Source organism: Sapajus apella, unplaced genomic scaffold (assembly GCF_009761245.1).
Source record: "Sapajus apella isolate SASKATOON/1434 unplaced genomic scaffold, GSC_monkey_1.0 scaffold77, whole genome shotgun sequence".
In the NCBI taxonomy this organism is placed as follows: Eukaryota; Metazoa; Chordata; class Mammalia; order Primates; family Cebidae; genus Sapajus; species Sapajus apella.
Window position 1 is genome coordinate 7,388,881 of NW_022437017.1, and position 22,495 is coordinate 7,411,375.

At 51.9% G+C, this 22,495-nt stretch overlaps 1 protein-coding gene across 1 annotated transcript in view; it reads right to left on the reverse strand.

The window, feature by feature from the left end:
* The window catches only part of ATCAY (ATCAY kinesin light chain interacting caytaxin), a 42,958-nt gene that overhangs the window by 19,568 nt on the left and 895 nt on the right, over positions 1-22,495 (reverse strand). Inside the window, exons 2-4 of the mRNA XM_032252493.1 lie at positions 17,321-17,438; positions 3,996-4,054; positions 1,437-1,658 (exon numbers count right to left, since the gene is read on the reverse strand). Of these exons, the coding sequence (XP_032108384.1) occupies positions 1,437-1,658; positions 3,996-4,054; positions 17,321-17,397 (358 nt within the window). The 5' untranslated portion in view covers positions 17,398-17,438. The remainder of the gene's footprint in view (positions 1-1,436; positions 1,659-3,995; positions 4,055-17,320; positions 17,439-22,495) is intronic.

Here is a 22,495-nt window from a genome sequence, read left to right on the forward strand (position 1 = left end):
TTTTTTTTTTTGAGATGGAGTTTCACTCTTTCGCCCAAGCTGGCATGCAGTGGTGCAGTCTTGGCTCACTGCACCCTCCGCCTTCTGGTTTCAAGCAATTCTGCTGCCTCAGCCTCCCAAGTAGCTGGGATTACAGGCACCCGCCACCACGCCCGGCTAATTTTTGTATTTTTAGTAGAGACGGGGTTTCACCACGTTGGCCAGGCTGGTCTCAAACTCCTGACCTCGTGATCTGCCCGCCTTGGCCTCCCAAAGTGCTGGGATTACAGGCGTGAGCCACCGCGCCCGGCCTGACTGTCTCCTCTTATAGCCCTGCCATATCCCCCACACCTGGATCGGGACGTGCCCGGAAGCAAATGGTCTAAAAGTATTTGTTGCATACATTGAAGGCAGCTCGCCGGGGTCTTGGTCGCCTTTGAGAGTCTGATGAAAGTCACGTTCCACAGGAAAATTCACAAGCCCACAAAAAAAATGTGTATCGAATTGCAGGGACAGGCTCACAGCTGTGATCCCAGCACTCTGGGAGGCCGGGGCGGGTGGATCACTTGAAGCCAGGAGTTTGAGACCAGCCTGAGCTACATGGGGAAACCTCGTCTCTACTAAAAATATAAACATTAGCCAGCTATGGTGGCGCACGCCTGTTATCCCAGCTACGTGGGAGGCTGAGGTAGGAGAATTGCTTGAACCCGGGAGGTGGAGGATGCAGTGAGCCGAGACAGCGCCATTGCACTTCAGCCTGGGCAACAGAGGGAGACCCTGTCTCAAAAACAAACAAAGTTGCAGGGGTGAATGGCGACGGACCCTCCCCCTGGCACCGCTCCTATTCTGCTATTGAACAACAGAGCTTATTCCTTCTAATTGTACGTTGGTACCATTCACCAACCTCTCTCTCTTTTCTTTTTTTGAGACGGGAGTCTCGCTCTGTAGCCCATGCCATGCTGGAGTACAGTGGCTCAATCTGGGACCACTGAAACCTCCAAGTCCCGAGTCCCGGTTTAAGTGATTCTCCTGCCTCTGCCTCCTGAGTAGCTGGGATTACAGGCGCCCGCCACCATGCCCAGCTCCTTTTTGTATTTTTAGTAGAGATGGGGCTTCACCATATTGACCAGTCTGCTCTCGAACTCCTGACCCGCTGATCCGCCCGCCTCAGCCTCCCAAAGTGCCAGGATCACAGGTGTGAGCCACTGTGCCCGACCTTAACTCTCTCTTTTTTAAATTTTATTTTTCACACATGGTCTCACTCTGGTGTCCATGCTGGAGTGCAGTGGTGCAATCACGTCTCACTGCAGCCTTGACCTCCTGCACCCAAGTCTAGACAGCTTGGAGTCCCTGCCCTGCCCGTGACTCTCTGAGCCTTTGAGAATCCAGAGATGGAAAGCCAGGGGGGCGAGCCGGGCGGAGCGTCCAGCAGGTGCCAGAGAGACCCCGCACTTTACCTTCCCACTCCAGTTCATTGCCATTGCCCAGGAACTCCAGGGAGTCGGTCTCATCCGGGGTCTCCATGTCATCCACATTAATATCCAGGTCATCGGGGGTATCCAAGAAGTCATCGGACAGCAGGGACCCCTCGCTCTGATCCAGGGAAATGTTGATCTCTGGCGCCAGCAGCGTCTTCCTCTTTCGATGCGCTCCGTTGAAGTTTAGCGTGCTGGGAGGCGCTGCAGGGAAACGGGAAAAGCGGAGACAATCCTTGCTTTCTCTCTTTTACCTCCTCCCCAGTTTCCAACCTGGTGGAAGCTGTTTTATTGCACAGGAAGAGGGAGGAGGGGGTAGGCCATCGTCTGGGGCTGGTGAGCAGACATCAGTGCCTGACAGCGGCGAATGTTATAACCGCTGTCCTGTGGGTGGGGGCGGGGCACCTGCCTCAGAGATTAGGGCTGGATGCTTGGACAGTGGGCAGACCTGGGTTCAAAGCTTGACTTTGAGTTGGGTGCGGTGGCTCAGGCCTGTCATCCCAGCACTTTGGGAGGCCGAAGCTGGCAGATCACCTGAGGTCAGGAGTTTGAGACCAGCCTGGCCAACTGGAGAAACCCCGTCTCTACTAAAAATACAAAAATGACCCGGGTGTGGTGGCGGGCGCCTGTAATCCCAGCTAGGCAGGAGAATCTCTTGAACCCGGGGGGCAGAGGTCGCAGTGAGCAGAAATCCAGCCACTGTACTCCAGCCTGGGCAACAAGAGCAAAACTCTGGCCGGGCCCGGTGGCTTATGCCTGTAATCCCAGTACTTTGGGAGGCTTAGGCAGGGGGATCACGAGGTCAGGAGTTCGAGACCAGCCAGACCCATGTGGTGAAACCCTGTCTCTACTAAAAATACAAAAATTAGCCAGGTATGGTGGTGGGCACCTGTAATCCCAGCTACTCGGGAGGCTGAGGCAGGAGAATGGCTTGAACCTGGGAAGTGGAGGTTGCAGTGAGCTGAGATCGCGCCAATGCACTCCAGCCTGGGCTACGGAGCAAGATTCCGTCTAAAAAAAAGCAAAACTCCATCTCAAAACATAAATAAGGCCGGGCGCGGTGGCTCAAGCCTGTAATCCCAGCACTTTGGGAGGCCGAGGCGGGTGGATCACGAGGTCAAGATATCAAGACCATCCTGGTCAACATGGTGAAACCCCGTCTCTACTAAAAATACAAAAAATTAGCTGGGCATGGTGGTGCGTGCCTGTAATCCCAGCTACTCAGGAGGCTGAGGCAGGAGAACTGCCTGAACCCAGGAGGCGGAGGTTGCGGTGAGCCGAGATCGCGCCATTGCACTCCAGCCTGGGTAACAAGAGCGAAACTCCGTCTCAAAAAAAAAAAAATAAAAATAAAAAATAAATAAATAAATAAATAAATAAATACATAAGCGAGAAGAGGCACATCTCTTGTGCAGACAAATTGCGAAGCCTCTTCCAGGCTCTCTCTGACTCTCCCCCTCCTGTCTCCACTCGTGAGGATCCTGTGAGGACATCAGGCCACCTGGAGAATGTAGGATCCGGGATCGTCTCCTATTTTAGAGTTCTCCAGGGAGACAAATCCAGTAGGGTATGTGTGTGTGTGTGTGTATTTTCTGTACATATGGAAGAAAAAGGAAGAAATTTATTTTAAGGAATTAACTCATGTGATCACAGAGACTGACAAGTTCTAAATCTGCAGGGCGGGCCAGCGGGTGGGATGCTGAGGGAGGGGTTGATGTTGCCAATGTGTCTACAGGCAGAATTGTCTCTGCCCGGGGGAACCCCACTTCTCTTAAAAAAACCTTCAACTGATTAGACGAGGCCCACCCACATCACAGACAGCTGGATTAAAGCCCACAAAATTTTTTTTTTTTTATTTTGATGGAATCTTGCACTGTCACCCAGGCTGGAGTACAATGGTGCAATCTCAGCCCACTGCAATCTCCGCCTTCTGGGCTCAAGCAATTCTCCTGCCTCAGCCTCCCAAGTAGCTGGGATTACAGGCACGTGCCATCATTCCCAGCTCTTTTTTTTGTATTTTTTTTTTTTTTTTGAGACGGAGTTTCACTCATGTTACCCAGGCTGGAGTGCAATGGCGCAATCTCGGCTCACCGCAATCTCCGCCTCCTGGGTTCAGGCAATTCTCCTGCCTCAGCCTCCTGAGTAGCTGGGATTACAGGCACGCGCCACCATGCCCAGCTAATTTTTTGCATTTTTAGTAGAGACGGGGTTTCACCATGTTGACCAGGATGGTCTCGATCTCTTGACCTCGTGATCCACCCGCCTCGGCCTCCCAAAGTGCTGGGATTACAGGCTTGAGCCACTGAGCCCGGCCTTTTTTTTTTGTATTTTTAGTAGAGATGGGGTTTCACCGTGTTAGCCAGACGGTCTCGATCTCCTGACCTCGTGATCCGCCCACCTTGGCCTCCCTAAGTGCTGGGATTACAGGCGTGAGCCACCGTGCCAGGCCAGCCTCTGACATTTCTAGTTATAGCCCCAGGCAGGGCTGAAACCCAGAAACAGTGGGCCCGTTTCTGCCCTTCTGTGGACAGGGAAACTTACAGGATGTGTCTTCCACCGGGCTGCCAAGCAGCTCCACCCCCGTCTCTTCTGGGAGCGGCCTGTGGACCCATCCAGGAATGGACATCAGTCACCAGGCACCGGAGATTCAGCCAGAGGAGCGTGGAGTGACCCAGACAGGTCCGGCCAGGCCAGTCAGTCAAGACAGTAACAAAAGGAAAACACATTTAGTTCTGGAGAATCACTGGACCCACATGTATACATATTTTTTTGAGACAGGACTTAAGTCTGTCATCCAGGCTGGAGTGCAGTGTTGTGATCAGGTAATCCCTCCACCTCCTGGACTCAAGAGATCCTCCTGCCTCAGCCTCCTGGGTTGCTGGGACTACAGGCGCGCACCACCAGGGCTGGCTAATTTTTGTAGTTTTTTGTAGAGATGGGGTCTTGCTATGTTGCCCTGGCTGCTCTTGAACTCCTGGGGTCACACCGTCTCCCCACCTTGGCCTCCCAACGTGCTGGGATTACAGGCGTGAGCCACCACACTCAGTATGTTTTTTCTTTTCTTTTTTTTTTTTTTGAGATGGAGTCTCGCTCTTGTCACCAGGCTGGAGTGCAATGGTGCGATGTCGGCTCACTGGAACCTCCGCCTCCTGGGTTCAAACGATTCTCCTGCCTCAGCCTCCCAAGTAGCTGGGATTACAGGCGCACGCCACCACACCCGGCTAATTTTAGTAGAGACGGGGTTTCACCATGTTGGCCAGGCTGGTCTTGAACTCCTGAGCTCATGCAATCCGCCTGCCTCGGCCTCCCAAAGTGCTAGGATTACAGGTGTGAGCCACCGAGCCCCGCCTGTTTTTTCTTTAACAGAGGAAAGAAATCAGAATGCATCAGGGCTCAAGGGCTCCTTTTAGAGCATCAAATTAATATTAAGCCTTGTGGGGATTTTTGGATGTCTTGGTAAGAATGAAGGCTTTCCCCAGCATCATGTGACTTCAGAAACTTTGGAACATGTTAGTAAATTGAATTCTCCCTAGGGCGACCCTGCAGAATTTGATCTCTGATGAGTTTTTGACTCTTAAATGCAGCAAGAAGTATTAAAAAAAAATTAAAAATTAAATAAATAAATAGACTGGGCGTGGTGGCTCACGTCTATAATCCCAGCATTTTGGGAGGCTGAGGTGGGCGGTTCATGAGGTCAGGAGTTCGAGACCAGCCTGGCCAACATGGCGAAACCCCATCTCTACTAAAAATACAAAAATTAGCTGGGTGTGGTGGTGAGCACCTGTAATCCCAGCTACACAGGAGGCTGAGGCAGGGGAATCGCTTGAACCTGGGGGCGGAGGCTGCAGTGAGCCGAGACTGTGCCGTTGCACTCCAGCCTGGGCAACAGAGCAAGACTCTATCTCAAATAAAACAAAATAAAAAAAACAAAAAATTAAATAGCCTGAGTCAACCAGAAGAGATCTCTACGTTAATGCTGGAACAGTTTGTGCAACCAAATAAATAAGGAAATATTGAATTATAACCCAAGATACAAAATACATGTCTATGACTCTATATGGATATAAGTAAGGCATTGAACAAACAGGAGAGAAGAGACACATTTTTTTGTGCAGAAGAATTGCAAATAATTTATGTACGTATCTCCCCTCAAGGAAAAGAAGGATAACTGGGTAACTCTCTGTAGGCTGTGTGTAGTGATGTCATTCTAAAAATAGAGGACGGGCGGGACGTGGTGGCTCCCGCCTGTAATCCCAGTGCTTTGGGAGGTCAGGGTGGGCGGATCACTTGAGCCCAGGAGTTCCAGAGCAGGCTGGCCAACATAACGAAACCCCGTCTCAACTAAAAATACAAAAATTAGCCAGGCGTGGTGGTGCACGCCTATAAACCCAGCTGCACTCGGGAGGCTGAGGCAGGAGAATCACTTGAACCCGGAGGCGGAGGTTGCAGTGAGCCGAGATCACACCACTGCATTCCAGCCTGGGCGGCAGAGCGAGACTCCCTCTCAAAATAAGTAAATAAATAAATAAAAAGGGAGAAAAGAAAAGAGGACATTAGGAAAAACTAGGAAAATCTAAAACAGGGTGGACTTTGTTAACTCATAATGTATCAAAATTGATTCATTAACGGTGACATATAAAATAGACACAGCTAATATCAGATGTTAATTTTGGGACAAATCAGGGACGGAGTCTACAGGAATTCTCTATGATCTTTTCCTTTTCTTTTTTTTTCTTTTTTTGAGACAGAGCCTCACTCTGCTACCCGGGCTGGAGTGCAGTGGCGCCATCTAGGCTCACGGCAACCTCCGCCTCCCAGGTTCAAGTGATTCTCATGTCTCAGCCTCCCGAGTAGCTGGGACTACAGGCATGCACCACAAAGCCTGGCTAATTTTCATATTTTTAGTAGATGGGGTTTTGCCGTGTTGGCCAGACTTGTCTCGGACTCCCGGCCTCATGTGATCCACCCTCCTCAGCGTCCCAAAGTGCTGGGATTACAGGTGAGAGCCACCGCCCTGAGCCCCAGACCACTTCTTGAAGCCACAGCCCGTGCTGCCCAAGTTTGATCCAGGTGTTCTGTGCCCTTGGCTGCCCGAGGAAATATTCCATTCCGGGCAGAACGTTTTGCATGGGGCTGCCAGAGGTCGTAGCGGCAGGGCGTGCTGACTCACGAATGCCTGGCTACCGCTTAATTCATCTGTGTAGTGCAGCACTCCTGGCTCAGCTGCCAGGCAAGCTGTTTAGACAGGAAGGGTGGTGGAGTGCATGTTCCTTTCCTTTAAAAAAATGATTTATTGGCCGGGTGCCGTAGCTCAGGCCTGTAATCCCAGCACTTTGGGAGGCCTAGGCAGGCAAATCACCTGAGGTCAGGAGTTCGATACCAGCCTGCTTAATGTGGCGAAACCCCCATCTCTACCAAAAATACAAAAATTAGCCGGGCGTGGTGGTGCATGTCTGTAGCCCCAGCTACTCGGGAGGCTGAGGCAGAAGAATTGCTTGAACCTGGGAGGTGGAGGTTGCTGTGAGCCGAGACTGAGCCATTGCACTCCAGCCTGGGCAACAGCGCCAGACTCCATCTCAAAAAAGTAAATTAGAAAGGTCTAGATATCTATGATTTCTTGAATCAGAAGACCTCTCCTTCCAAACTGATACCGATCAGCAGGAAGTATCTTCTGATGCCCTCCTGGGTGTTAGAATTTCCCTCTAGCTCCTTCTTTGCCTACCCAGCACCCATTGGCATCTGAGTCTACGATTCCTGCTGTTGTAGAATCTTCTAGAATCATAACTTACACCATGGACAGAGTATCCACCGTGTGCCAGGCATGGCACTGGGATGTTCACAGCATAATCCTACTTAGTTCTCACAGGAGCCCTTTGAGGCAGGTAGAAGCCCATTTCACAGAGGAGGAAATAGGCTGGGCTGGCGGCCCCTGCCCAAGGTGGCAGAGCTGAGAGATTCCATCCATGCCAGCCTATGCCAGCCTGGGGTGGTTGGTCACTGCCCTCTACTGCCCCCTTGTGCCCAGTTGGACACACGCACAAACCCCTGTGGGAACTTTTTAAAAAAAGGCACAGTGGCTCATGCCTGTAACCCCAGCACTTTGGGACGCCGGGGTGGGCAGATCACCTGAGGTCAGGAGTTCAAGACCAGCCTGGCCAACATGGTGAAGCCCCATCTTTACTAAAAATACAAAAATTAGCCAGGCATGGTGGCGGGCGCCTGTAGTCCCAGCTACTCGGGAGACTGAGGCAGGAGAATCGCTTGAACCTGGGAGGTGGAGGTTGCGGTGAGCTGAGATTGTGCGACTGCACTCCAGCCTGGGCGACGGAGCAAGACACCATCTCAAAACGAGAAAAAGTAAAATGGGAAGAGCTCCCGTACCTACTTTTCATTCATTTATCAAATATAGCCACATGCCACGTAGCAACGAGGCTCGGTTCTGAGAGATGGCTCCTTAGGTGATTTTGTTGTGCGAACATCTTAGAATGTACATACACATATTTACGTGGCATAGCTCACTCTACACCTAGGCGGAACGGTATATCTGTACCCTAGTGTTTCTAGGCTACAAACCTGCCCAACACGAGACTGTACCGATCCCTGTAGGCGACTGTAACACAATGATATTTGTGTGTCTATGTATATCTAAACATAGAAAAGGAACAGTAAAAATATGGTATAAAAGGTAAAAAAAACATGCCACTGGGCGCGGTAGCTCACGTCTGTCATCCCAGCACCTTGGGAGGCTGCGGTGCGCGGATCACCTGACGTCAGGGGTTTGACACCAGCCTGGCCAACATGGCAAAACCCCGTCTCTACTAAAAATACAAAAACTGGCTGGGCATGGTGGTGCGTGTATGTAACCTCAGCTACTCAGGAGGCTGAGGCAGGAGAATCACTTAAACTCAGGAGGCACAGGTTGCAGTGAGCTGAGGTCGCGCCATGGCACTCCAGCCTGGGCAACAGAGCGAGACTCCATCTCAAAAACGAAACCAAAACTGCAGTGTCAGCTCTTACCTGACACTTGCCAGCCTGCCCTGTGGATTTTGGACTTGGTGGTTCCCAGGATTGTGCAAGCCAATTCCTGGCACAAAACCATGTACGTAAAGGAAGACAGTAAACAAATAAGTGAGGAAGGCAGATGGTGATGCCTGCGGCAAAGAAAATGAATGAAATAAAGGCGAGGAGGAGACAATTCACTGGGGTGGTCAGGGAAGGCTTCATTGAGGAGGCAGCTTTTTTTTTTTTTTTTTTTTTTTGCGAGAGGGTCTTGTTCTGTTGTCCAGCCTGGAGCGCAGTGGTACACTCATAGCTCACTATAGCCTCAAATGCCTGGACTCAGGGATCCTCCTGTCTCAGCCGTCTGAGTAGCTGGACCCTTGGCGCGCACCACCACACTTGGCTAATTTTAAAATTTGTTGTAGAAATAGGGTTTCACTATGGTGACTAGGCTGGTCTTGAACTTCAAGCTTCAAGCAGTTCTCCCGCCTCAGCCTCCCAAAGTGCTGGGATTATAGGCGTGAGCCACTGTGCCTGTCTGGAAGTGACTTTTTTTTTTTGAGACAGAGTGTCACTCTGTCACCCAGGCTGGAGTGCAGTGGTGTGATCTCCGCTCACTGCAACCTCCACCTCCTGGGTTCAAGCGATTCTCCTGCCTCAGCCTCCTGAGTAGCTAGGATTACTGGCGCCTGCCACCACATCCAGCTAATTTTTGTATTTTTGGTAGACACGGGGTTTCACCATGTTGGCCAGGATGGTCTCGAACTCCCGACCTCAGGTCACCTACCCGGCTAGTCCTCCCAAAGTGCTGGGATTACAGATGTGAGCCACCTCGTCCGGTCCCAAGAACTGACTTTTGATATAAAATGTTAACAATTGTATAATCCCACTACAGGTGTGCAGATATTCCTTAAATCATTCTTGTAATTTTTTTCCAAGTCTGGAAGTATATCAGCATAGGCCAGGCACAGTGGCTCATGCCCGTAATCCCAGCATTTTGGGAGGCCGAGGTGGGAGGATCATTTGAACCCAGGAGTTTGAGGCCAGCTTGAGCAACCCAGTGAGACCCCACTCTACAGAAAATAAAAAATTAGCCGGTGGTGGTATATGCCTGTGGTCCCAGATATTCAGGAGGCTCCAGTCGGGGGATCTCCAGAGCCTGGGACATGGTGAGGCTGCAGTGAGCTATGATTGCACCCCTGCACTCCAGCCTGGGTGACAGAGCAAGACCCTGTACCCCACCAAAAAAGAAAATTAATCAAAATTAAAAGTTACAGGTGGCCAGGCATGGTGGCTCATGCCTGTAATCCCAGTAGTTTGGGAGGCTGAGGCAGATGGATTACTTGAGGTCAGGGGTTCAAGACCAGCGTCGCCAATATGGTGAAACCCCATCTCTATTAAAAATACAAAAGTTAGTCAGGCATGGTGGTGTGCGCCTGTAATCCCAGCTACTTGGGAGGCTGAGGCAGGAGAATCGCTTGAACCTGGGAGGTGGAGGTTGCAGTGAGCCGAGATCGTGCCCCTGCACTCCAGCCTGGGTGACAGAGCGACAGAGCGAGACTCCATCTCAAAAACAAATAAATAAATAAATGAAAATAAAATAAACCCTCAAACAAAAAGTTACAAGCAAGCAAACAATTCGCAGCCACTCCGCTGTGAGGAAATAGAGTTGCGGAAGCTGAGTGATACATCCCGCCCCGCACCTGACCCTCCTGAGCTGTGATGCCCTGGGCAAGCTCCTTCCGCAAGTCCTCAGTTTCCCCTCGCAGGCTTCCTCAGTCCCTCCACCTGCCTCCACTGGGCCCAGGGCCTTCGCACATGCTGCCCTCGCTGCTCAGGATGCGGGGCCCCTATGTCCCACCTCCTTCCCGGCTCATCCCTCCTCACCCTCCACAGCCAGGAAGCTCCCCTTCCCTCCCGGACCTGGTCAGAAGCGCCACGAACCCAGCTGCCACCTTGATTGGGTTGTCAGGCTACGAGTGGCTGGTATACAGTCAGCGCATAGTATCAGAATGAATGAGTGGAGAAACTGAGGCAGCGAGGAACCTCCGGGCTGCTTTCGGCTCCAGCTCCATAGCAGGCTGCAGAAGGAAAATGCTAGGAGGAGGCGGGGTGTGGTGGCTCATGCCTGTAATCCCAGCACCCTGGGAGGCTGACAGGCGAATCACCTGAGGTCAGGAGTTCAGGACCAGCCTGGCCAAAATGGTGAAACCCTGACTCTACTAAAAATATAAAAATGAGCCTGACCTACAAAAATGTGCACCTGGGCCGGGCGCGGTGGCTCATGCCTGTAATCCCAGCACCCTGGGAGGCTGACAGGCGAATCACCTGAGGTCAGGAGTTCAAGACCAGCCTGGCCAAAATGGTGAAACCCTGTCTCTACTAAAAATATAAAAATGAGCCTGACCTACAAAAATGTGCACCTGGGCCGGGCACAGTGGCTCAAGGCTGTAATCCCAGCACTTTGGGAGGCCGAGGCGGGTGGGTCACGAGGTCAAGAGATCGAGACCATCCTGGTCAACACAGTGAAATCCTGTCTCTACTAAAACTACAAAAAATTAGCTGGGCATGGTGGCGCGTGCCTGTAATCCCAGCTACTCAGGAGGCTGAGGCAGGAGAATTGCCTGAACCCAGGAGGCGGAGGTTGCGGTGAGCCGAGATCACGCCATTGCACTCCAGCCTAGGTAACATGAGTGAAACTCCGTCTCAAAATCACAAAAAAAAAAAAGTGTGCACCTGTAGTCCCAGCTACTTGGGAGGCTGAGGCATGAGAATTGCTTGAACCTGGGAGGCAGGGGTTGCAGTGAGGTCAGATTGCACCACTGCGCCCCAGTCTGGGTGATAGAGTGAGCCTCTGTCTCAAAAAAAAAAAAAAAAAAAAGGGCGCTAGAAGGGCAGAGGGCATGCAGTGCTGTGTCCCACATCCTTAGGGGAAGTACAGAGACCACCCCTGCAGTCCCCAGGGGAGTCAGTGGATGCCTGGGCTGGAAGAAACATAAATGTGAGGTCAGGTGTGGTGGCTCACGCCTGTAATCCCAGCACTTTGGGAGGCCAGGGCAGGTGGATCACCTGAGGTCAGGAGTTTGAGACCAGCCAACAAGGCGAAATCCCTTCTCTACTAGAAATACAAAAATTAGCCGGGCACGGCGGCACGTGCCTGTAATCCCAGCTACTCAGGAGGCTGAGGCAGGAGAACTGCCTGAACCTGGGAGGCGGAGATTGCAGTGAGTCGAGATGGCGCCTTCTGACTCCAGCCTGAGCAGCAAGAGCAAAACTCTCCCTCAAAAAAAAAAGAAAAAGAGAAAAGAAACAGAACTGTGAGCTGTTCTGCAGCAGAATGAGGTGCCTGTGTGCGTCTGCAGCTGGGGCCGCACCAAGGAGCTGCACCCAGTCCTTCCCCGGACAAGGAAGACAGAGGCCTCGTGGAGAAGTGTGCTGTTGGCAAAGGCGTTGCTCGTGGGGCCCAGGCTGGCACAGCGAGGCCACTGTCCTGCAGACGCAGAGCTGCCGAGCGGGTGAGCTGAAATTCACGGGAAGCACACCCTCCTCCTGCTCCTGCTGGCCTCACCCCTTCCAGAACCAGCCTCCAGCTGGCATTTCCAGCTGCGCCCAGGCCCAGTTTTTGTCTCAGGAAGGTTTGGGTGAGCGAGCTTTAAAAATTATTGATGGAAGATGGGCATGGGGCTCGCGGCTGTCATCCCAGAACTCTGGGAGGCTGAGGTGGGCGGATCATGAGGTCAGGAGTTAAAGACCAGCCTGGCCGATACGGTGAAACCCCGTCTCTACTAAAAACACAAACATTAGCTAGGCGTGGTGGCCGGAGCCTGTAATCCCAGCTACTCGGGGGCTGAGGCAGGAGAATCGCTTGAACCCAGGAGGTGGAGGTTGCAGTGAGCAGAGATTGTGCCACTGCGCTCCAGCCTGAGCGACAGAGGGAGACTCCATCTCAAAAAAAAATGATTGGTGGAGGCAGGGTACGGTGGCTCACGCCTGTAATTTCAGCACTTTGGGACACCTAGGTGGACAGATCACTTAAAGTCGGGAGTTCGAGACCAGTCTGGCCAACGTGGTGAAACCTGGTCTCTACTAAAAATACAAAAATTAGCTTGGCATGGTGGTGGATGCCTGTAATCCCAGCTACCTGGGAGGCTGAGGGGGGAAAATTGCTTGAATCTGGGAGGCGGAGGTTGCAGTGAGCCGAGATTGAGCCATTGCACTCCAGCCTGGGTGACAGAGCGAGATGCTCTCTCAAAAAAAATAGAAAAGAAAAAAGAAAAGAATGAGCGGGTCGGAGGGGGGGTGGGGGGGTGGGGGGGGAAGGGAGCTGCATTGAACAAGGTCCAGGCTAATAATCACGGTGACACTGGAGGTGATTCTTTATTTACGCTGCCTTCACTTGCACAGCTCATCTCAGCTGTCCCATCGAAATTTCATGACCACCTGGTGTACAAGGGATTACTGTCCCATTTTACAGATCAGGAAACAGAGGCACTGAGATACTCAAAAAGGTGCCCCAAGTGGCAGAGCAAACCTGCTGTGGAGCTGGGATTTGAACCATGGCCGTCTGATTCCAAAGCGTATGCGCCGTTGCTTTAAATGACATTATTTTAAAATTATTATTATTTTTCTTAGAGACGCAGTCTTGCTCTGTTGCCCAGGGTGGAGTGCAGTGGTGTGATCAGAGCCCACTACTGCCTCGATCTCCCAGGTCTGAACAATCCTCCTTCCTCAGCCTCCTGAGTAGTGGGAACTACAGGTGCACACCAGCATACCTGGCTTATTTGTTTATTTATTTACTCTTATTTATTTGTTTTTTGAGACAGAGTCTCACTCTGTTGCCCAGGCTGTAGTGCAGTGGCACTATCTCGGCCCACTGCAACCTCCACCTCCCAGGTTCAAGCAATTCTCCTGTCTCAGCCTCCCCAGAAGCTGGGATTACAGGCGCCTGCCACTACACCTAGCTAATTTTTGTATTTTTAGTAGAGACGGGGTTTCACCATATTGGTCAGGCTGGTCTCGAACTCCTGGCCTCAGGTGATCCACCCACCTTGGCCTCCAAAAGTGCTGAGATTATAGGCGTGAGCCACCGCGCCCGGCAATTTTTTTTTTAAGAGATGGGGCTGTCATTATGCTGCCCAGGCTGGACTCGAACTCCTGGCCTCAAGTGATCCACCTGCCCTGGCCTTTTAAGGCATTGAGATTACAGGTGTGAACCACCATGCCCAGCTGGAAAGAACACTAGACTGTGTACCAGGATCTCTGTGCTGAGTCATAAGAGAATTTTTAAGGTCTAGGATGGTTTGGGGTTTTCTGCCTGGAGACATGGGGTTGAAGAAGGTTTTCAAAGACAGGACTTATGACAAGAAGCTGATGCTTTGATCTCGGCAAAGGCCAGAGCTCATGGGGACGGGAGAGAGTGACATTCAGGACTGGCCGGAGACTTCCAGACCCTGGTGTTTGGTGCTGAAGGAACCTATGGAGATCACCTCATCTGATTCCAATTTTTGTTTGAGATGGAGTCTCATTCTGTCACCCAGGCTGGAGTGCAGGGGTGCAATCATAGCTCATTGTGGCCTCCACATCCTGGGCTCAAGTGATCCTCCTGGCCCAGCCTCCTGAGTAGGTGGGACCACAGGTGTGAGCCACTACACCCATTCTATGTTACCTAGGCCTGTCTTGAACTCCTGGGCTCAAGCGGTCCTCCTGCCTTGGCCTTCTAGAGTGCTGGGATTATAGATGTAAGCCACCATGTCTGGCTACCTGATTCCGTTTTCTACAAATGAGGAACTCACAGTTTCTCTGCCTGGGGCACACCAGGAGCAAGCGATTGCCTTAAAACCATTTCTTCACCTGTAATCCCAGCTACTCAGGTGGCTGAGGCCCAAGAATTGTTTAAGCCTGGGAGGTGAAGTGCTAGAGACAGAATGCTTGTTCTTAGGCACTGCCACCATGCCCAGCCAATAACATTCTTAAATATGGAAGGGGCATAGACTGAGTTGGGACATGCCTGTGAGCACATGCAGCACAAACACCTTGGTTAAAGTACAAGGCATAGAATGTACTTATTCCCAGCTACATAGGACAGGGTTTAACAAACAGTTACTAGCAAAAAGCAAGAATGCTTTGAAGAAAGTCTTTAAAAGAGACTGTTTTTTTTTTTTTATTTGATTTTTTTATTGCATTTTAGGTTTTGGGCTCCATGTGAAGAACATGCAAGATTGTTGCATAGGTACACACGTGGCAGTGTGATGTGCTGCCTTCCTGCCCATCACTACATCTGGCATTTCTCCCCATGCTATCTCTCCCCAACTCCCCACCCCCCCACTGAAGAGACTATTTCTAACATTTATTATTATTATTATTATTATTATTTTTTTTTTTTTTTTTGGAGACGGAGTTTCACTCTTGTTACCCAGGCTGGAGTGCAATGGCGCGATCTCGGCTCACCACAACCTCCGTCTCCCGGGTTCAGGCAATTCTCCTGCCTCAGCCTCCTGAGTAGCTGGGATGACAGGCACGCGCCACCATGCCCAGCTAATTTTTTGTATTTTTTTTTTAGTAGAGACGGGGTTTCACCATGTTGACCAGGATGGTCTCGATCTCTTGACCTCGTGATCCACCCGCCTCGGCCTCCCAAAGTGCTGGGATTACAGGCTTGAGCCACCGCGCCCGGCCTCATTTATTATTATTATTCTTTAAAAAGAAACTTTGAAGAGGAATTTTTTACTTTCTACATGAAGTTCGCAGCGCATTGAGATCATGCCACTGCACTCCAGCCTGGGCAACAAGAGTGAAACTCTGTCTCAAAGAAAAAAACTTCCTGCATTCTTGACCTCCAGAGCTTAAGTGATCTTCCTGCCTCAGCCTCCTGAGTGGGGCCGCAGATGTGCACCACCACCACGCCCTGCATTTTTCTTGTTGTTGTTTTTTGTTTTTTTGAGACAAAGTCTCACTGTGTCGCCCAGGCTGGAGTGCCGTGGTGTGATCTCGGCTCACTGCAATCTCCACCTCCTGGGTTCGAGCAATTCTCCTGCCTCAGCCTCCCAAGCAGCTGGGATTACAGCTGCATGCCACCATGCCTGGCGAATTTTTGTATTTTTAGTAGAGATGGAGTTTCACCACATTGGCCAGGCTGGTCTTGAACTCCTGACCTCAGGTGATCCACCTGCCTCGGCCTCCCAAAGTGCTGGGATTACAGGCGTGAGCCACTGCACGTGGCCTTTTGTTTTTCTTTTAAAATAGAGACAGGGTCTCCCTCTGTCTCCCAGGCTGGAGTGCAGTTGTGTGATCCTGGCTCACTTCAACCTCCGCCTTCTGGGCTCAAGCGATCCTTCTGCCTCAGCCTGCCAAGTAGCTGAGACTACAGGTGCACACCACCATGCCCAGCTAATTTTTTTTTAATAGAGTCGGGGGTCTCACTATCTTGTCCAGGCTGGTTTTGAACTCTTGGGCTCAAGCAATCCACCCAGCCTTAACCTCTAAAAGTGCTGGATTGTAGGTGTGAGCCAACATGCCTGGCCCCTGTGATTTCTTATTCCATCTGGTGACCAGCCCTCATACCCCAGTATTTATTAGGCGCTGACTGTATGCCAGGCACTGTCCTTAGGTTGGGATACAGCAGCAAGCTATAAATAAAGACCCCTGCCCTTGTGGGGCTCTCTGTGGTGGGGAGACAGAGTATAGACGACATGTCCTTGCAAAACATTCAGCATAAGGGCTGGGCACAGCTCCCGCCTGTAATTCCAGCACTTTGGGAGGCCGAGGCAGGAGGATCACCTGAGGTCAAGAGGTTGAGACCAGCCTGGCCAACATGGAGAAACCCCATCTCTACTAAAAATATAGAAATTAGTGTGGTGGCTTGCGCCTGTAATCCTAGCTAGTCTGGGCACTGAGGCAGGAGAATCACTTGAACTTGGGAGGCGGAGGTTGCAGTGAGCCAAGATTGCGCCACTGCACTCCAGCCCGGGCGACAGAGCGGGACTCTGTCTCAAAAAAAAAAAAGTTCAGCATATTAGGGGGAGGTGGGTGTCTCCTAATAAATCACCATGGTGGCTCAGCCTCCCGAGTAGCTGGAATTACAGGCATGTGCCACCATGCCCAGCAAAATGTGCCACCGTGCCCAGCTAATTATAGTTTTAGTAGAGATGGGGTTTTGCCAAGTTGGCCAGGCTGCTCTCGAACTCCTGACGTCAAGTGATCCATCCGCTTTGGCCTCCCAAACTGTTGACGTGAGCCACCACGCCTGGCCAGAATGTTTAGAACTCTTAAAATAGGGGGCCAGGCGCGGTGGCTCACACCTGCAATCCCAGCACTTTGGGAGGCCAAGGCGGGCAGATCACCTGAGGTCGGGAGTTCAAGACCAGCTTGACCAACATGGAGAAACCCTGCCTCTCCTGAAAATGCAGAATTAGCCTGGCATGGTGGTGCATGCCTGTAATCCCAGCTACTAGGGAGACTGAGTCAGGGGAATCACTTGAACCCGGGAGGCGGAGGTTGCTGTGAGCCCAGATTGCACCACTGCCCTCCAGCATGGGCGACAGAGCGAGACCCCGTCAAAAAAACAAAACAAATAGTGTAGGGGTGGGCTTTCTTTGGAGGTTTGGGGCAGGGAGGACAGAAGTGAATCTTTGTAATTGAGCAAATATCACGCAGTGCCTGGCCTGGACTATCCACTGTGAGGCCACAGAGCAGGCTCGCACACAGGGCCTCAGCCCCCCAGAGGGTGTGGGAGGTGGGGACGCGCAGAGATGGAAGCAGGCCAGCCCCAGGCCGATCCCACTCAGAGACGGTCTGGCTCCTGCGTCCCACCTGGGAGAGACACCGGGCCTGCTCCCCCTACGGTTGACGCAGGGATGGGGAAGTCCTACCTGGGAAGATCTTCGTCCTGCCATTCCTCCTTCACGTCCACATTTTCCATCCGGAGTGTGGCTTCGGTGGTCCCCATGGGAGCTGGGAAGAGGCACCGGCTTGAAGCAGGGATGAGCCCTGAAGGGAAGCCACAGAGGAATGGGTTTTACTGGTCGGTAATCCTAACGGCAGTGCCCGACCTATTTCCTCCCCCTCCCCCTCCCTTTCTTCTTTCTCCTCCTCCTCCTCCTCCTCTTCTTCCTCTTCTTCTTCTTCTTCTTCTTTCCTTCTTTCTTTTTGAGACAGAGTCTAGCTCTGTCACCCAGGCTGGAGTGCAATGGCATGATCTCAACTCACTGCAGCCTCCACCTTCCAGGCTCAAGCGATTCTCCCACCTCAGCCTCCCAAGTAGCTGGGATTACAGGCGCCCGCCACCACACCTGGCTAATTTTTGTATTTTTAGTAGACATGGGGTTTCACCATGTTGACCAGGCTGGTCTCAAACTCCTGACCTCAGGTGATCCACCTGCCTCAGCCTCCCAAAGTGCTGGAATTTCAGGGGTGAGCCACCACTCCTGGCTAATTTTTGTATTTTTAATAGACATGGGGTTTCGCCGTATTGGACAGGCTGATCTCAAACGCCTAAGCTCAAGCAGGTCCACCGGCCTCTGCCTTCCACAGTGCTTTAACCTTGTCTTGGGCTGGGCATGGTGGCTCACGCCTGTCATCCTAGCACTTTGGGAGGCTGAGGCCAGTGGATCACAAGGTGAGGAGTTCAAGACCAACCTGACCAACATAGTGAGACCCTGTCTGTACTAAAAATACAAAAAGTAGCTGGGTGTAGTGGCGGGCACCTGTAATCCCAGCTACTCGGGAGGCTGAGGCAGGAGAATTGCTTTAACCAGGGAGGCGGAGGTTGCAGTGAGCTGAGATTGCACCACTGCACTCCAGCCTGGGCAACAAGAGCAGGACTCTGTCTCAAACAAACAAACAAACAAAAAACCTTTGCCTTAAAGGATTACAAGGGTGGGCCACCACACCCAGCCCTTTTATTTTATTTATTTATTTATTTAAGATGGGGTTTCACCGTGATGGCCAGGCTGGTCTTGAACTCCTGACCTCAGGTGATCCACCCACCTCAGCCTCCCAAAGTGCTGGGATTATAGGTGTGAGCCACTGCACCCGGCTCTTTAATTTTTTTTAAAGGTATGATCTTGCTTTGTTGCCCAGGCTGGAGTGCAGGGGCACAGTCATGGCTCATGGCAGCCTTGAACTCCTGGGCTTAAGCAAACCTCCTGCCTCAGCCCCCAATCAGCAGCTGCAGCCACAGGTGTGCACCATCATGCCTGACTAATTTAAAAAAGACTTTTTTAAGAGATTGGGTCTTGCTATGTTGCCCCGGCTTGTCTTGAACTCCTGGCTCAAGCAGTCCTCCTTCCTCGGCCTCCCAAAGCGCTGTGATTACAGGGGTGATCTGCCCCCACCCAGCCCTTCTTGTTGAACTATCACCAGCCCCCTGCGGTTCCCCTGTTTTACAGACGAGTAAACAGAGGCACAGAGAGCTTAGGGTGCACAGATGGGTCTGGAGTTTGAAGCCAGGTGAGAGGCTGAGCCTTCAGATACAAGCCCCGCTCCCTTGGAAACTCTGAAATCCACCTTCTCCAGGGTGAGCCATGATGCACATAGAATTATCCTCCCTCTCTTACCTTGGACCTCAACTAGAAACCAAGAAATCCAAATCATCATTCATACTAAGGTGTGAATGGCTGATACACGTTGGCTTCCATGCTGGGAATGCCAAGTTCAAACAGAATCCGGTCGGCTCTAACCTATCGCTGTCTGCCATCTCTACCAGGCCACCTGTCCTGTCCCTCTGTCCTCCCTCAAGCAAGTCCTAGTGACCTTCCGACCCCCCACGGCTCACAAAGGCAGTGCGGAGAGAGACCGGGATTGGAAATGAGACCCTCATCTTTACTAACCACAAAATTCCACATTATTTATTGATTTATCTAAAGATGGGGTCTTGCTCTGTTGCCCAGGCTGGAGCGTAGTTCTGCGATCCTGGCTCACTGCAGCCTCCAACTCCTGACCTCAAGCGATCCTCCTGCCTCAGCCTCCATGCCTCCATGCCCTGCCTCAGCTGGGCACATGGGCATGTGTCACCATGCCTGGCTAATGTTTCCACACAGATGGGGTCTTGCTATGTTGCCCAGGCTGACCTTAAACTTTCAGGCTCAGGCGATCCTCCCACCTCGGCCTCCCAAAGCGCTGGGATTACAAACGTGAGCCACGGTGCCACCCCACCCCCCACACCAATGTTGTTTTTCTTGTTTTGAAAAGCCCACTGGGTGCAGGGGAAGGGCAGGGGGCAGCAGTCTGGGTGGTGGCCAGGGCCAGGGTCAGAGCTGCCAGGTGAGACCGAGTTCAGGTCTGCTCCGGGGCATGGCAGACTCTCAGACCATCTCACTCTCTAGGTCTCAGTTTCCCCTTCTGTAAACAAAAGAGTTGAATTTGAGATGACCTCTAAGATACCTTTAGGGCCTAACATCCTGCCATCTTAGGACTCAGCCACCTCCATCTGTTTTGTGCTTTGAGAAGCCAGTGCTTTGCACCTGTGGACAATTCTGCCACCCTTGCTGCAAGGGGACACTTGGCATTGTCTAGAGGTGTATTTGTGGGGAAGGAACGCTCCCAGGGGCAGGCCAGGGGTGCTGCTCAGCACCCCGCAGTGCCAGGATGGCCGCCCATGACCAAGAATGATTGGGCCCCAAACATCCATGGATTCTGGGTGGAGAAACTTTGTCTTAAAGGCAATAGTCATTTCTCGGCCAGGTGCGGTGGCTCACGCCTGGACTCCCAGCACTTTGGGAGGCTGAGGCAGGTGGATCACAAGGTCAGGAGTTCAAGACTAGGCTGGCCAATATGGTGAAACCCCGTCTCTACTAAAAATATAAAAACCAGCCAAGCGTGGTGGTGCGTGCCTGTAGTCCCAGCTACACGGGAGGCTGAGTCAGGAGAATCGTTTGAACCTGGGAGGCGGAGGTTGCAGTGAGCCGAGATCACGCCATTGCACTCCAGCCTGGTTGACAGATCGAGCCTTCATCTCAAAAAAAAAAAAAAAAGTCATTTCTCTGTGCATTCCCGCACTTGTGAAAGGATTTCAGGCCCATGTCCGGCAGTCATTACAGAGCGTCATCCACCGTGTGCATCCATTACCTCTACCTGTCCTCGCAACAGCTCCCGAGTAGCTAGATCCACTTTTTATTTTGATTTTCTTTTTTCTTTTTGAGACAGAGTCTCCCTCGTCACCCAGGCTGGAGTGCAGTGGTGCAATCTCGGCTCACGGCAACCTCCGCCTCCCGGGTCCAAGCAATTCTCCTGCCTCAGGCTCACGAGTAGCTGGGATTACAGGCATGCGCCACCATGCCAGGCTGATTTTTGTATTTTTTAAAGTAGAGACAGGGTTTCATCATATTGGCCAGAATGGTCTCAAACTCCTGACCTCAAATGATCCACCTGCCTCAGCCTCCCAAAGTGCTGGGGTTAAAGGCGTGAGCCACTGTGCCCAGCCTTAGTTCCACTTTTTAAAGCATCTAGGGGCCAGGTGCAGTGTGCATGCCTGGAATCTCAGCACTTTGGGCAGATCGCTTGAGACCGGGGGTTCGAGACCAGCCTGGGCAACACAGCAAGACCCGAGCTCTCAAAAAAAAATGGGTGCCTGAGGTCCTAACGATTCAGGAGGCTAAGGTGGGAGGATCGCTTGAGCCCAGGAGGTCGAGGCTGCAGTGAGGTATGATTGTGCCACTGCATTCCAGCCTGAGTAACAGAGTGAGACCTACTTCAAAAAATAAGATAAAAATAAAACATTTGACTAGGTGCAGTGCCGCATACCTGTAATCCCCAGCACTTTGGCAGGCTGAGATGGGAGGAATCCTTGACCCCAGAAGGTCAAGACCAGCCTGGGCAACAAGGCAAGACCCCATGTCTACAAAAAAAAAAAGAAAAAAATACAAAAATTAACCAGACATGGTGGTGGGTGCCTGGTGTCTGAGGTCCCAGCTATTCAGGAGGCTGAGGTGGGAGGATCACTTGAGCCCAGGAGGTCAAGGCTGCAGTGAGCTATGATTGTGCCACTGCATTCCAGCCTGAGCAACAGAGACCCTATTTCAAAAAATAAAATACAAAATAAAGCATCTGGCCAGGGGCAGTGGGTCACACGTGTAATCCCAGCACTTTGGGAGGATCGCTTGAGCACGGGAGATCAAGACCAGCCAGGGCAAGATAGCAAGACCCCCTCTCAAAAAAACAAACGAATAAAGCAACTAAGGCCCCCGATTCTCACGGCCCCCTGGCTGCCCCTCTGGCGTAGGTCACCCGCAGCCCCCCAGCGTGGATGTCAGGTTTGCATCGGGGACTGTGGCTCAGCAAGGGAGGACCCAGAGCCAGATGAGGAAGTGGGGGGAGGGGATGGCTAAAACTAGACCCTCCCCCGTGCAGGGTGAGAGTTTCTCACTCGGTTCTCTGTCCTCGATGTCGTCATTCATTCTTGGAGGAGGGACGGTAACACGCAGCACGGGGGGAAAAAAAAATCCCTCCTGCATGCTACGTGGTGGGGGCGGGGGGTGGCAGGCAGCCAGGCCCTTCCCGGGAGGGTAAGTTCTCCAAGGCAGTGGAAACGCGTTTGCTCTCTGGAGGGAGGGGTCTTCGCCTCTGCCTTCCTCTTTCTGAGCTGGGCGTGAGCTCAGCCCCCAGGAACACTGCCCCCAGCCCCGCCCTCGACCCCCAGTCCCCTGGCAGCTGCAGCTTTATGTTGGCGTTGACTCCACAACCTTCTAAACATGGGGTGTGGTGGGTCCCCAGTGGGGGTCCCTAGTGGGCCCGGGACACTCCTGCATTCAGACCCTGGCTTCGGATTTGGGGATGGCAAAGAAGGCGGTGACATCAAGGAATGCGAGTGACGCGCTCATTTGAGCCCTGATGTCTCATTATTAGCAAATCACATAGCAGTTCCGATTAAGGAGGAGGCATCTGTGTCTCAAACCATAAACCACCCCTTCCTCCCCACCCCACAGGCAAGCCTTGATCCACAATACATATATATATATATATATATATATAATATAACTTTTTTTTTTTTTTTTCCCCTTTCTTTTTCTTCATTATCTTGGCGTGGCTCTTCGAGCGGTTTACAGAAG